Source organism: Haliaeetus albicilla, chromosome 9, assembly GCF_947461875.1.
Source record: "Haliaeetus albicilla chromosome 9, bHalAlb1.1, whole genome shotgun sequence".
NCBI lineage: Eukaryota > Metazoa > Chordata > Aves > Accipitriformes > Accipitridae > Haliaeetus > Haliaeetus albicilla.
This window is the reverse complement of record NC_091491.1, coordinates 39,550,687-39,566,925: the sequence shown is the minus strand read 5'-3', so window position 1 is coordinate 39,566,925 and position 16,239 is coordinate 39,550,687. Positions and strand designations below refer to the sequence as shown.

The 16,239-nt window shown below is 41.1% G+C and overlaps 1 protein-coding gene across 7 annotated transcripts in view; it reads right to left on the bottom strand.

The window, feature by feature from the left end:
* Nucleotides 1-16,239, bottom strand: part of ZBBX (zinc finger B-box domain containing) — a 48,116-nt gene that overhangs the window by 15,572 nt on the left and 16,305 nt on the right. For 2 of the 7 annotated variants that reach the window (XM_069792792.1, XM_069792799.1), the window contains exons 1-7: nt 15,484-16,212; nt 13,009-13,074; nt 12,194-12,281; nt 11,504-11,617; nt 9,849-9,942; nt 7,435-7,483; nt 7,173-7,282 (exon numbers count right to left, since the gene is read on the bottom strand). In XM_069792792.1, the coding sequence (XP_069648893.1) occupies nt 7,173-7,282; nt 7,435-7,483; nt 9,849-9,942; nt 11,504-11,617; nt 12,194-12,261 (435 nt within the window). In that variant the 5' untranslated portion in view covers nt 12,262-12,281; nt 13,009-13,074; nt 15,484-16,212. Of the gene's footprint in view, nt 1-7,172; nt 7,283-7,434; nt 7,484-9,848; nt 9,943-11,503; nt 11,618-12,193; nt 12,319-13,008; nt 13,075-15,483; nt 16,214-16,239 lie in introns of those variants that run through there. The other 5 variants (XM_069792794.1, XM_069792793.1, XM_069792798.1 and 2 more) reach the window with 4 other exon arrangements.

Here is a 16,239-nt window from a genome sequence, read left to right as displayed (position 1 = left end):
CCACTGTACTGTATAACATTTTACTTTCATCACACTTTATTCCTGTGTGAGTGGAATCCAACTATGAAAGAATCATAACTGCTTAAAATGGCATCTGACAGAACAGACATGATTATAAGCAGGAATTCAGAGTTTCAAGCTTCCTTATATTTAAACTACAAGTAACACAGACTGTTAAATATACTCACAGGGGTATATAATTGTCTTTGATGAACAAACACACACCTTTGGCCATTTTTGGTACTGACAATTTTTTTTTCCTAAAATGCTCAACATCCAACAATTTGGAAAAGCCTCAAACAATATACCAATAACAATATTTCCAAGTGCCTGTGTAAAAAATCTCCTGACCCAGCAATTTGTTACATATTTCCAGCTACATAACACTACCATTGGTTCAATTTAACTGCGTTTTCTATGAGGCATGCGCAAGTATAAAATCCATCCAGGCACAAGAAAAAGACAGCCTGATGTTTTTTTTTTTTCTTTCAGTAGGATTGCAATAAAACAGCTATGCTATTTGCTTCTGTGAAAACTTTTTTTAACTGAAAAGCTTTCTACTGAGTAAGAAAGTCACATGTGATAGTGTGCAAGTAATCCCTTCGTAACCTAAGCAGCATTAAAACAATGCCTTGTTCCCCACCAGCGTTATCTTACAGGTGCTATTCGGGAGACTTTCCGGGATCAGGAATGAAGTACTCGGAAGCACAGCTTCACCTAAAGGGCGGGGGGCGGAAGCATTTAAGGAAAAAGCAAATCGTAGCTCAGTTCACCATAAAGGTAACGATTTCTAGCCCGCCCATTGTTTCGAACGTCTCAGCAGAACACCCGAGAGGAGAAAGAGCGGCTCTGCCAGACGCACACGGACGAGCGGCAAGGGCGACAGGGGCGGGGCCGGGGCGGGGCCGGGGCTCACCCGCGCTGGAGCGTGGTGTGGGGGCGCAGCGCCGCCTGGCGGTCGGCCCCGGCCAAGCAGCCCGCGCACAGCCGGGGCGGGGCGGGCAAAACCAGGTGGAAAAACAGGGATTTACGGTGCAGACGGGGCTGCGCGTTGAAAGCTCGCACGAAATAAAAACACGCCCTTTGCACTGCTGGGGGCGTTCAGTCTGACACAAAAAAACGCCAAAAAAACATACCGAAAGAATCAAAGGAAGCAAAATCCCGGTGGCTTTGATGCCAGGTAATCTTAACAGAAATTTAAAATCCACAGGCACTTTTTCCTAAGGAAAACCATTAAAAAGACCCACACAAATAAAATACCTGTTCCTCTTGTTTTGAGTGTTTGCAGCTCCAACTGGTTTAATTTGCCATAAAAGCAATACAAATACATCGTGGCATGTATTACAGGGGGCAGGAATCTTTGTAAGACAGGTGCTATTTTTTTTTAGAATAAAAATTTTGTTGTCTTATTCAACAATGGAACTACACTATTTACACAAGATACTTCAAAAATTGAATAGTATGGGGCTATCTCGCATTTCAGAGGCTAGGTTTCCTATTTATACTCGTTAAAAGGCAAAATCTCTCTATTAAATATAAATCACCTCATACTTGATAATACTAATTTCCACTCCTAACATAGCCAGCATGTGCCCGCTCAGAAAGCACTCAGAATTAAAAATGTGCCCTGGCGCTTATCAAAGTATTTTAAATTACAAAGTATTCATGGACTACTCAATTTTGCCCTATTTGCCTGAAACCATACATCTTATTTTAATCATACGGTAGTGTTCTTTAGTTAACTAAGAGATCAGCCGTCTTCAGTCACATTGACATGCGGGGCAAATTAATAAAAACACAGCTGAAAGAAACTCCCTGTTAAAGAACCGATAACAGTTCTGGTAAGAGAATCATTTAATCTGTTTCCTTGCCATTCAGGGAAGATCAGCCTACAAAACCTCCCCTTAGCTTATGCTCACTAAGTAGTTATCACAGCGAGAAATCCTAGAATTAAAGTGGGTATCCCAACATATTTTGGGAAACAGTTGAGAAAAACTATTACTATTATTTCAATTCCAGAAAGGTAAGATATTTAAATAAAGCAGAATCAAATTAATCTCAAATATTTAAGTATTTTTTTCCTCTTTTTAAGTTGCTGCACATCTAATAGTCAATATGGCACCTCAAGCTGACCATCTTAAAGAAGTCTTATTTTTCCCAGCAGAACAAACTGCAATAAAAGGTATTCAAAAATCTTCAATTGACAAGAAAAACTAAGGCTAAAAGTTCAAATGAGCTCTTCGACTTTATCATTTCAAAGCAGCAGGAATACTTCCATCAAAATGATTCCTTTTTACAGAAGGGGCGGTGGCAGCTAGTATGACGACCTCCACAGACTACCACAATGCAACTGCATTGTACAGAAAAACTACCATACAAAAAGCTAACGTGTAATATTTAGACCTGCACCTGTGTTTTAGGCATGCACATATGTCTTTCCATACATAGATCTATTCATGAAGGAGCCTGGAAGTGAATTCCAAGTCAGATAGCTTGTCTGTTGTCCTGGTTTCAGCTGGGATGTAGTTAACTGTCTTCCTAGTAGCTGGTACAGTGCTATGTTTTGAGTTCAGTATGTGAAGAATGTTGATAACACTGATGTTTTCAGTTGTTGCTCAGTAGTGTTTAGACTACAGTCAAGGATTTTTCAGCTTCTCATGCCCAGCCAGGGCACCTGACCCAAACTGGCCAACAGTGTATTCCATACCATGTGACGTCCCATCTAGTTTAGGAACTGGGAAGTGGGGGGGGGCAGGGTTTTTTCGCGGCTTGGGGACTGGCTGGGTGTCGGTCGGCGGGTGGTGAGCGATTGCCCTGTGCATCATTTGTACATTTCAATCCTTTTATTACTACTGTTGTCATTTTATTAGTGTTATCATTATCATTATTAGTCTCTTCTTTTCTGTTCTATTAAATCGTTCTTATCTCAACCCAGGAGTTTTACTTCTTTTCCTGATTTTCTCCCCCATCCCACTGGATGGGGGGGAGTGAGTGAGCGGCTGCGTGGTGCTTAGTTGCTGGCTGGGGTTAAACCACGACAGTCCTTTTGGCGCCCAACGTGGGGCACGAAGGGTTGAGATAACGACAAACCTGACCAGAGCTTGTTAAAACAAATTTGTCCTAAGCATTCATTATGTTGATTTATGCATTCTTAGAGTTGTTGCTCTGGTTTTTAAGGCTCTGTTATGTATCACCTCGCTTGCTGTATGTAGTTCCTCTTCTACTGCTTATCATCCGTGGGAGGTGGATCAAGGTTTTCGCTTTGATGTATGGTATAACTCTGGTTTATGGTATGATAAAGTCATCAGCTGTGGGATTAATCCGGTATTTGCACTTAGCATTGTCACCTTTATACTGCGGAAGTCTAATGGGGAGTGGAGACTAACAGTTGACTATCGCGGCCTGAATGAAGTTACACCACCGCTGAGTGCTGCCGTTCCAGATATGCTAGAACTTCAATACGAGCTAGAGTCAAAGGCAGCCAAGTGGTATGCCACAATTGACATTGCTAATGCGTTTTTCTCAATCCCTCTAGCAGCAGAGTGTCGTCCACAATTTGCCTTTACTTGGAGAGGTGTCCAGTACACTTGGAATCGATTGCCCCAGGGGTGGAAACACAGCCCCACCATTTGTCATGGACTAATCCAGACTGCACTGGAAAAAGGTGAAGCTCCGGAACACCTGCAATACATTGATGACATCATCGTATGGGGCAACACAGCAGAAGAAGTCTTTGAGAAAGGGAAGAAAATAATCCAAATCCTTCTGAAAGCCGGTTTTGCCATAAAAGAAAGTAAGGTCAAGGGACCTGCACAGGAGATCCAGTTTTTGGGAATAAAATGGCAAGATGGACGTCGTCAGATCCCAATGGATGTGATTAATAAAATAGCAGCTATGTCTCCCCCGACTAATAAAAAGGACACACAGGCCTTCTTAGGTGTCGTGGGGTTTTGGAGAATGCATATTCCAAATTACAGTTTGATTGTAAGCCCTCTCTATCAAGTGACCCGGAAGAAGAATGATTTTAAATGGGGCCCTGAACAACAACAAGCCTTTGAACAAATTAAACGGGAGATTGTTCATGCCGTAGCCCTTGGACCAGTCCGGACAGGACAAGATGTTAAAAATGTGCTCTATACTGCAGCTGGAGAGAATGGCCCTACCTGGAGCCTCTGGCAGAAAGCACCTGGGGAGACCCGGGGCCGACCCCTGGGGTTTTGGAGTCGAGGATATCGAGGATCCGAGGCTCGCTATACTCCAACTGAAAAAGAGATATTGGCAGCGTATGAAGGAGTTCGAGCTGCCTCAGAAGTGGTTGGTACTGAGACACAGCTCCTCTTAGCACCCCGACTACCAGTGCTGGGCTGGATGTTCAAAGGGAGGGTCTCCTCTACACATCACGCGACTGACGCCACGTGGAGTAAGTGGATCGCACTGATCACACAACGGGCTCGCATAGGAAACCCCAGTCGCCCAGGAATTTTAGAAGTAATCACGGACTGGCCAGAAGGCAAACATTTTGGAATGTCACCAGAGGAGGAGGTGGCACGTGCTGAAGAAGCCCCGCTGTATAATAAACTGCCAGAAAATGAGAGGCAATATGCCCTGTTCACTGACGGATCCTGTCGCATTGTGGGAAAGCATCGAAGGTGGAAAGCTGCTGTATGGAGTCCTACACGACAAGTTGCAGAAACTGCTGAAGGAGAGGGTGAATCGAGTCAGTTTGCAGAGGTGAAAGCCATCCAGCTAGCGTTAGATATTGCTGAAAGAGAAAAGTGGCCAGTGCTCTATCTCTATACTGACTCATGGATGGTGGCAAATGCCCTGTGGGGGTGGTTACAGCAATGGAAGCAGAGCAACTGGCAGCGCAGAGGTAAACCCATTTGGGCTGCCACGCTGTGGCAAGATATTGCGTCCCGGCTAGAGAATCTGGTTGTAAAAGTACGTCATGTAGATGCTCACGTACCCAAGAGTCGGGCCACTGAAGAACATCAAAACAACGAACAGGTGGATCAGGCTGCCAAGATTGAAGTGTCTCAGGTGGACCTGGACTGGCAACATAAGGGTGAGCTATTTATGGCTCGATGGGCCCATGATACTTCAGGCCATCAGGGAAGAGATGCAACATATAGATGGGCTCGAGATCGAGGGGTGGACCTGACCATGGACACTATCGCGCAGGTTATCCATGAATGTGAAACATGTGCTGCAATTAAGCAAGCCAAGCGGTTAAAGCCCCTGTGGTATGGAGGGCGATGGCTGAAATATAAATTTGGGGAAGCCTGGCAGATTGACTATATCACACTCCCACAAACTCGCCAAGGCAAGCGCTATGTGCTTACAATGGTGGAAGCAACCACCGGATGGCTGGAAACATATTCTGTACCCCATGCCACTGCCCGGAACACTATCCTGGGCCTTGAGAAGCAGGTCTTGTGGCGACATGGCACCCCAGAAAGAATTGAGTCAGACAATGGGACTCATTTCCGAAACAACCTCATAGACACCTGGGCCAAAGAGCACGGCATTGAGTGGGTGTATCATATCCCCTATCATGCACCAGCCTCTGGGAAAATTGAGCGATACAATGGACTGTTAAAGACTACATTGAGAGCAATGGGGGGCGGAACTTTCAAACATTGGGATACACATTTAGCAAAAGCCACCTGGTTAGTCAACACCAGAGGATCTGCCAATCGGAGTGGCCCTGCCCAATCAGAATTTTTACATACTGTAGAAGGGGATAAAGTCCCTGTAGTGCACATGAAGAACATGCTAGGGAAAACAGTCTGGGTTACTCCTGCCTCAGGCAAAGGTAAACCCATTCGTGGGATTGCTTTTGCTCAAGGGCCTGGGTGCACTTGGTGGGTGATGCGAAAAGATGGGGAAGTCCGATGTGTGCCTCAAGGGGATTTGATTTTAGGTGAAAATAGCCAGAATTAAACTGTATGATATTAGTTGCTATATAATCCTGCTACTGTATGTTATCATTACTATAATTGTTATATGCTATATCCATAGTACTATAGTAAGAATCACTTGGATCAAGCAAGAAAGAACTGTGATAAAACTGAGCAAAGCGCAGTAGAGGTGGATCCAGAACTGACTCCAGCATGCAACAATCTAACGGTGCACACCATCCTCCTGCTGCGTCAAATGTCATCTGCTCGTCACACCGCACTGAAGCCCAATTCTGCTCTACCGACTGAGAGGACTTTGCACCATCCCTCCTGCTCAGACAGACTGGTATGACAGATGGAGCCCAGAGTCAGAAACTAAATGAACTCAACAAACATTTTATGAACATAAAGAACTAAAGAACTGATATCTCTGTGTGTGTATACTTATATATATATATATATATCATTGTTCATATGTCTCAAAGGGATGGAAAGGTGGTGATGATTGATCAGAATGTAACTAAAGGTATGGGAACTGAGCATGACGTCAATGGTATAGAATAAGGGGTGGATACTGTCCTGGTTTCAGCTGGGATGTAGTTAACTGTCTTCCTAGTAGCTGGTACAGTGCTATGTTTTGAGTTCAGTATGTGAAGAATGTTGATAACACTGATGTTTTCAGTTGTTGCTCAGTAGTGTTTAGACTACAGTCAAGGATTTTTCAGCTTCTCATGCCCAGCCAGGGCACCTGACCCAAACTGGCCAACAGTGTATTCCATACCATGTGACGTCCCATCTAGTTTAGGAACTGGGAAGTGGGGGGGGGCAGGGTTTTTTCGCGGCTTGGGGACTGGCTGGGTGTCGGTCGGCGGGTGGTGAGCGATTGCCCTGTGCATCATTTGTACATTTCAATCCTTTTATTACTACTGTTGTCATTTTATTAGTGTTATCATTATCATTATTAGTCTCTTCTTTTCTGTTCTATTAAATCGTTCTTATCTCAACCCAGGAGTTTTACTTCTTTTCCTGATTTTCTCCCCCATCCCACTGGATGGGGGGGAGTGAGTGAGCGGCTGCGTGGTGCTTAGTTGCTGGCTGGGGTTAAACCACGACACTGTGCAGACCACACACAGCTTACAGCCTGGAAAAACCCAAGGTAATTAATTTTACAATGTATTACACTTTATAATATGTCTAGATACTGCCACAAAGTTACTATATATACACATTATATTCTGTTGCTATAGAGTAATTTTTAAACCATTTACTTACCAGCAGTGAACTCTTAATTTCACACAGTCCACATGCTATCCCCTTCACTTCAGATTTTTCATGAGCTACAGCATTTGCCATTTCATGCTGAAATGGTTCTTTCGCTGGCTCTGAAAAGAAAAAAAAACAACAAAAAAAACCAACCAAAAAACAGTACTCCAGTCTCTGATTTCTTTATTGCTTAATTTCAGCAACCTCCAAGAAACAGATACTCTACCAGAAGTTTGTGAGTTTTTATTCAGGTAAAAAAAGATGTGCTTACCTTGAATCTGTTCCTTAAGTATTTGCAACTTCACTTTTCCTGAAGAAACCTAAATGGAAGAATATTTATATTTATTTATATATATATATATATATATATAGTGCTAATGCAAATGCATAAAAGTGTAACTTTTAGAGAATTAATATGTTACTCTTTCTAGGAAAATAGCTAAGTAGGTATTTAAAGAGAAAACTCCATGTTTTGCTCATGACAGCCATTAAGCCTATGACCAGTTTCCCTCCCCATTCATGAAATGACATAGTCCTCGTTTGCCCAGCCAGGTACACAGCAAGAGTTTGCCACAAGCATAGACCTGCAGAACTTTCATAACCATAGTGACTTAAGCTCAAATGTCCACCAGCGAAGTCTACTGCACGTATAATCCGCACATTTATCTACCTATAGTTTGTTGCAGTGGGAAGGTGTTAGTTTGCTTTCCTTCTGCTTCTTCTTATTACCCTTCCATGATTTAGCACTCCAGTAACTAATAATTTTCAGCATTTTTGCTCCTCAGTTTTTCCCTACAGAGTCCACATTGCATCCTCACTTCCCCCGCGTCCACCTTATGCATCTGCAGGCATTTTAATTTTGCCCTTTTGAAAATTCTGCCCCACGCATCTTCTCCTTAGCCATCACAGCTGAAATCTGAAGTCTTTGAAGTAGTAACAGCTCCGAGTTACTTGTCTCAGAGAAAGGGAAAGGGAAAAAGAAAGAGGTGGGTTAAAGAAAACCTTTTCATTCTGATCCTCTCTTCTACTCACAGGCAAGTAGGCAATTTTATTGAAATTGAGCATGTTGGATGAGAAGACCTTCACACCAAACTGCTGCTGCTTCAAAAGACTTCAAATAGCAACTGCGATGGCTTAGTCTGAAGTAGTCATTGTCTGTTTTTCTCTTCAGACTTGTATCAGCTTTATTTTAGCCAGTTTCAAATTGTGTCTCTTAATTAACAGCTTTCATTTCAATACAGCATATGTAGCATGGCTTCCAGAAAAAAAAAAAAAAAGAAAAAAAACAAGAGAAAACTCTCTTTTTATGTCCCACTCAGTCCAATTTGCGTGCCTCTCCAGACACATCAATGTCTGCTAAAGGAAAGAGGAAGTAACTCTAAGTTGAATTAGTTTGGATTTGGGGATCCCCTACAGATTTTTTGTACTAATTCATGGAACAAGTAAAGAACATAAGCTCTGTTATCGCAATTGGTATTTTAACAGCACTCGTGAACATTATTTGATGACGGATACACCTAATGCTTGTTTCTATGATGTATAAAGCCTCAAGGACAAGAGCCCAAGCTATTAAAATGATGAATTTAATTCACCAGAGAATTAAGACTAGGTTATTACAGTTGGAAGTGATAACACTCCCTACAAGGTCCAGTCTTCAGCTGCTTACACATTTGACTACTTTTTACCATTCCCATACGTCTGCCTTATCCTCAATATTTTTTGAGAGTTTGAGCAAAACTGCCCTAGCCATTTCCAAAAGGAAATAAGGGGAAAATACTCCATTGTGTACATATTAAAAAGGAAAAAAAAAAAAAAAATTTCAGTGATTCAGCAGGAAAGTTCTACATCCCTCCTTTCAGGTCTGAGCAAGGACAACACAGAACAAGAGTCAATTGATAAACCTAATCCACATTTTAAAACACTCAGAAGCATTCAGCCTCAGTCCAAGAGAACAGAGTCCAGTCCTTGTTCAAGAGAATGCTTCAAAGGTCTGTTTAACCCACACTTGACCAACTACCATCAGTCCTCAGGGGATGAATGTAGGACATTTCCAGCTACTGTGGGCCAAGCGGCAACTTGGGTTCTCAGTCTCCTTCTGTACTTACTGAAAGAAATCCAGAAGCATCATAATAAAGATTACAGGACATGCAGAAGCGGGGGGGAAATGAACTACAGAGTCATATGTGAATTCTACCGTGAATGCAGTTGCAATTACACAGTGACTGAGTTAAAGAAAAAACTTTAACTGTAGGATATTTTAATGTTGTGTGCCTTTCTCATAGCTTTTATCTATGAAGATAGAGAACTTGTACTCAGAACTTCACGTGAAGCCTTGTATTTCAGATTCATAATGGACATCAGACGTTTGAAGGACAGGCTCCTGATGACTTCCATCACTAACAAATTAGACTCTTACAATATTAAATCTGTGGAAGCAATGACAATTTGCTATCTATGGCAATTAAAAAAAAAACAGATCACCAAACAGAACTTGATGTTCCTCCAGCTCAAAGGGAACCATAAGCTTGGCATGGAAAAATTAAAAAATCAGAAATTTTACTCAGAAGGTGCTTAACCTTTTATTTTTACAGTATTTAAAATGCCCATGTCTGTAGCATAAATTTAGTTCTAAATCTAGTTTTGTTTTAAATAGCTTTACATGCAAATATACTGATAGTTTACTACCTTATTATTGTTTTCTTTGCTTTGTGACAAAACTCGGGCTTGGATGGTCATTCGTCCTGCCTGTCCAGATTTCCAATGATAAGCACTTGATTTCCTATGACCCAAGAGCAAGAAAGAACTTAGAAATTATGTCTTCTGTAAGCAAAAGAAGCATAAAGGTTTTCCTTCAGGTTTTTAAATAAGAACAGAGCATCACAAAAATAAAATACTTGTCTATAGGACTGTCAATTCCCCAAAACCCAGATACCTCCCCTCCATTGAAACCTGTTTCATGTCTACTTTAATAGTAGTAAATACATCAAATGTATAAGAAAGTACTTGGTTTTAGACCATCAAATTGGTCTAAGTTTTTAAATGCAAGAAAATCCCATCAATTCTCTAAGGTTGGTTTTAGAAGAATAAAAATGTAACAGAAGTACGCTTTAGATAAGTCCTCATTGTCCCAATTTACTCTAGGGCACTTGTCCAGCACAGCTAAAATGCAGCATCTTTTAATAAGCCAGGAACACATACCTACAATTAAGACTTCAGCGAATATCAGTTTAGACATATTGACTACTGTGATGAACATGGAAAACAGTGGGGAAGAATTTAAGACTAAGGGAGATTAAACTGTGATTTTCAGCTTTAGCACACTGCATATACTTATAGCACTATTGCATAATATTTAGCAAGTATTCAAATGACTGATCTATTTCATTTTACAGAAAACCAAGCATAGAGCAAAACAAACTCAAGTATACGAAACAAGGGGTAAGAAAAACATGTAGGAGGGAAGAGGCATGATCTTCCCACCAGTGGTGCAAATGCCAATGATTCCTGTCATTTGAATTCACCACAACACCACTATCAGGGTTTGCAGGTACAAGGCCATGAGAACAATACAAGAACAACTGCATGAGAACAATACAGTGGAAAAGTGCCACGCGCTACGTGGAAAACATTGCCTCAAAAGCTCAAGCAAAAGTTTACAAAGCTGCAAACAGCAGGCTCTTAGCATTACCAAGACTAAGGCACCGAGGTATCCAAGGCACTTGTATCTCCAGTGACAAAGTATGTCAGGCAGAAATACAAAGAAAGGGAAACAGATGTTGCAGAGATTTGCTAACAGAGTGAGCCAGTAACAGAGCTGAGAGATTTAAACTGCCACCCTAGCACTTGCTTCATTACATTATGCTTACTTTCCAAGCCATGTTTTCCATCATACAGAAAATGTTTTTCTGAGAAGCTACACAGATGTATGCAAAACAGGATCAAAGCAATATTAAGAACAGCATCCTCTTTAGAAACTTCAGGAATAAGACTGAAATAGTGCAGGAGAAACTACTTTCTGTCTCCTGCTTTAAAACTAAAGTGACAAATCCAGTCAGACAAGACAAAAAGAGAGAAGAGGGAATAAATGAGGAAAAGGGATCTCAGTCGCTGAAGGAATATCCCTGTCAGGAAGGATTTGTTCATTTACTCCTAAATAAATAAATAATCCCTGCCACACAGGAGTTTAAGAAGAAGAAAGTCATAGGGTAGCAAGCAAAGATTGAAGAGAGTGAACACTATTGTGAATTCCAAACTGTGCAAGAGATCCCATCTGGGGCAGGGGGAGGTGTGGAGGGAACATCTCATTGGATTCCTTTTTTTGAAACAGAAGTTTAACTTACTTTCTCTCTTCTTTTTCTTTGCTCATGTTTGACTGTAGTTGCCGTAATTTCTTCTCCATCTCTTTGGTTTCTGTTTCTAACTGCACTTTCTCCAACTGCAATTCTCTGACAGTTCTGGAGGAGTTAAAGGAATAAAATATTCATTAGAAATTACATGAAAGACAATAAGGTATCTGAATAAGTTTAAAGCAGCAAGAAAAAAAAAGTTGAAAAATTTGTCATTTAAGGCATGTCACCCTTCTATCTCCCAGCAAGACTGAAAACAGTTCTGGAAAATTTAGGGCAGGTCAGGTACAAACTCCTTGGACCCAAGAATACCTCCTTACAGAGGGGTATGCTGACAGTGATATGGCTACTCCAATATAAGCTTTACAGTGGCCAACAAAAAACTGATACAATTGTGTCTGTATTAAAACAAACTATCCCAGTGAATTCTTTAGTATTGTTTGTTTACAAAGTATATATGTTACATATACAGAGTTATAAGACCTGTACCTTACTCAGAAAGTAGATTAAAGGCTAAGAAAAGAAAGGCTTAAGGATAAAAGTGTAGGGAAAATACTAGAAAAGAAACACATCATGATTCTTCTTGCTCTTACACAAATAAGCTCTTCTACTTAATGTTGCATTGAAACTTATTAAAAATGATGAAAAAAACATCTCTATCACAATCAGATAAAATGCACTCACTTTGCTTTTAATCTCACCGAGGTTCCAGTTTTTGAGCCTGGGAGTATTACAAAATCATTGATGTTCATGACACCCGGTATAATCTCTTCTAAAAAAGAGAATTTCAGTGATCTACAGTTAGCAACCTGTTGAAATGGGAATTCAATTGAAATTAAAACAGTAAAAACTTGTGACAAATACAAAAATGTTAGTGTATAGAAGGAGACAAATGAAGCACAGAACTTCTTTATATGAAGTGCCAATAAAATCCTACAGCAACTCTAAATTAAATTTAACTGAAAGAAAAACTTTTTATTACATTCATGATACCAGGGGAAAGGATTACTTGTCTGTTTCATTTGGGCAATTCCCTAAAGTTCAATGAAAGCAGTTTAATATTAAATAAAACACAGCTTTCTTGAACCAGACCCATAGAAAGCACAGAGAAGCAGAAAATTGTACGAATGGTTATGAAGTCAAACCATCTCAACTGATTTGGAGAGATAAACGCCTTTTGTCATGTACAAATTGATACAAAAGAATACAATAACTCACAGAACAGAGCTATTCCCTACTCTCAAAACTTCAAGCCAGTGGTATTTTAAAGGCAATATTCCAACAAACAAGTTCATACAGCACAGAGGCCAAACTGAAGCTTAACATCCATACCCTCCCTGCGTTAGAATTTTTGCAGTGTAACTAGTACAGGCTAAGCAGGCTGCTGGAAGAAACACGCCAACACTCGATTTCAAGTATAGTGCCAAAGCTGAACATTTACTTGTGCTGCTGGGATACATAAGAAAAAGGAAAAAAAACTTTATAGTCCAGAGACTTACAGCTGACAGGATGTTTGGAAACAGTTCTTCAACTGTTGGCTATCAGATTCCAGCTGAAAGCAGGACCTAATTGAAATGATGTGGAGAAGCTTAGTACTTTAAGTACATCAAACGTATAACTGAGCTCAAGAGCAGAAGCTCAGCTGCCTGTTTGCACATAAACCTGAAAACGACCATTAACACAGTTAAAATGTGTCCAAATAATACGTCAGTCCACGAGGCAAAACGCCTGTCAATGGCACATTACAAACAGTTAAAACATCTGGTGCCACAGAACCTAAAAGCAATGACATTTCAGTGATGACAGAAATGCTGTGCTGACAGCGCACAGAACATGTTCTCACCATGCCAGAAAAATCAAGCACTCAATTCTTCCTTATCATTTTGAAACAATTATTCTTTTATCACATTCTAAGATAAAACAAGATTCTATTAAGTTTGAATAGAAAAAGTTCTTCTATTGGCGAGCGTGTGCTAGCAGGACTAGTGCATCTAGACAGGCAGGGATAACACGCTGGTTTTGATGTAGCCCAAATTCTACATAATAGTAAAAATGGAGGTAAACGACAGAAGCCAACATACCAAGCTCAAGGAGGGAAAGTAGTTAACTCATATAAAGTATTTTTTTTAATATACATTTAACATATTCCACTGGAAGCAAATATTTAAAGAGGTAACTTAAAAGTTGTGATAGTATCATCTACAAAGTTTTGGGAATACAGTAATACTGGGTGGGAAAAAAAAAGCATCAAGTTACCTATAAGAGGGTATATAGATAGACAGAAGGAGATCAAAAACCTGAATTGTTCTGAAAAAATACCTGAATTCATTTAACAGCTATTAGACCATAATCCTATTTTTTTATAAGAACAGCCGTTAAACACTGAGACTGTAACATTCAAAGTTAAACATACCCTATCTGGGGAAATATGCACCCTTAGCTTGTAAGGCATCCTTCAGTACCCATGAGATGGGCTGTCAGGACTGCCAGGGACGTCCACCAAAGGCAAGGACTAATGTGGCAAACCCAAACTCCTCAGAAACAAACTCCATACTTGGAAACAGACTTGTAATTTAAATACAGACAAGAGTTTCCTTTTTCTGTGTGCTTTTTGTTTAATGAATCCCTTTTCTCTTTCTAATACGGAAGACAATTTTCCAGTGAGGCAAACAGTAAAGCAACTCATCAACATAAATAAATCAAGCATTAATTATCCACAGCCTTTCTGCCTGCTCTTCTACACACACTAGTACTCAAATTTCATCATTCCAGCTGATCCCTCAGTGCTGCTAATGGATATACAGTGCAACCAAACAAAACAAAAACTGGTGTTTCTGCTAAATGAAATTTAAGTCAACTTAATTTTAAAGCCTGCATAGCTAAATGAACACAAATTCCATATAACCTGTATCTCCACTGAGCTTAAATTTCTTCCTAATCAATTTAAAGATAGCTTTATAACTTAAAGACAGCTGAAGATGGGTGCAGTTTATTTCAGACGACGGGAGTTTAACTAGAACAGACTAAACTCCAACAGCTTTCTCACATCAATAAACCCATAAAATCCAAAGGGATACTAGCGTATATGTAATAGCTCACATCCAATTATCATAACCATGAACATGGATTTCATGCTAGGCTGAGTCCTATCCTCTTTCCAATAATTCAAAGCAAACTATTTCCTTTGAAGAAAAATTCTTAGTGTAACAAAGAATTGGTCTAGCATTGCTCTCTACCCATTTACCATTAATTATATCAACTGACACTCTTCTGGTCCTTCCAAACAATGCCATTTATCATTTCATTAGTTAGTAATTAAAAAAAAAAAGTTGCATTAAAAAAAAAAAAAACACCAGACAAACTTGGATTGCCTTGTAAACAGCTAGTCTAAATCCAGCAGTCAGGTATACTAATGTAATCTCAGTCTTTTGGGATAAACTCATATTCTCCATGCCCCAATATCTGTGACATCAACCATTTCAAACTTCATTTTCTATTTTTAAACAAATTATCCATTTCTATGTTTAATGCCATACAACATGCATAAAGTAAGATCACAAAACCAAATTAAAACAGCTAAATAATACTTTCCCTAAATTATTTTCCCCACACTTAGCAATTTTGTCACACGTTAGAAGGATGTAGTCTCACTGATTCAGCAAAGTCAACGCTTATTTCTACCAGTTGTGCATCTTCACTGTTTAACCAAAAACTATGATTTCAACTACATTCTAAGTAACTTCAAACACAAAAGACACTAGCAGAATGGCTCTCTCCAAGCAGCCTGCTTAAAAAAAAAAAAATCACATTACCAAGTATTTTTTATGAGATAAATGCCTTAGCATCCACATTATACAGCTACAGTAACTGCCCTGTGAACTCCTGCAGAAGCATTGCCCAGAAGCAAGCAGAGAGAGTGAAGGAGCAGGTGGGGATAAGAACAGGTGAATAAATGGAGCAAAGTCGGTACTTGCCTTTAATGCTTCTATCAAACTCTAGTCTCTGCTAAGCAACGCTTATAGATTTCAGTCAGTCCAAACGACAGCTCCAGGAATAATGCACAAGGGCAGACAAAAAAAAAGGGGGGGGGGAATTAAAAAAGCCCTGCTGTCAAAGCAGCGGGCTTTTCTTGTTTGTTTCGTTACCGATAGCTCTGTTTTTCAAGAAGACTGACGAAAGGTAGGAAGGACAGGGAAGAAGGAAACTGCCTAGAACTGTAACCTAAAACCAGAAAGCCGTAAGGGAGGGCAGGAAGATTTGAATTTAAGAGAAAAGTGGAGAGGAGGAATACAAATTCAAACTGTGAGGGTACGCGGCGGGGGGGGCACTCCCAGGCAGAATCAGGGGCCGCTTACGCCTGCCCCCAAATATTCCCTCAGCCCCGCGGCACCGGCAACTGCCGGGGAGGGACGCGCTCGCTTCGGGCGGGAACCTTCACCCCTGAGGAGAACTCCCCGCGGCGGGGCCGCCCCCTCCCCGCCAACAGGCTCGGGCTTCCGCCCGCGGGTCCCACCGGACCTAACGTCCCCTCCCTGGCCGCCGCCTGGGGCTCTCTCTGCGGCTCACCCCTCCGCGGGGGAACCGGTGCTGTACGCTCCCGGTCTGCTCCGCTCCCGGCCCCGCTTCCCCTCAGCGATGCCGCCGCCGCCGCCGCCGCTTCCCGCCCCGCCGTGCGCCGTTGCCATGGCAGCGGCGGCCGCACGGACCGCGTGAGGAGAAGGACAGTCCAT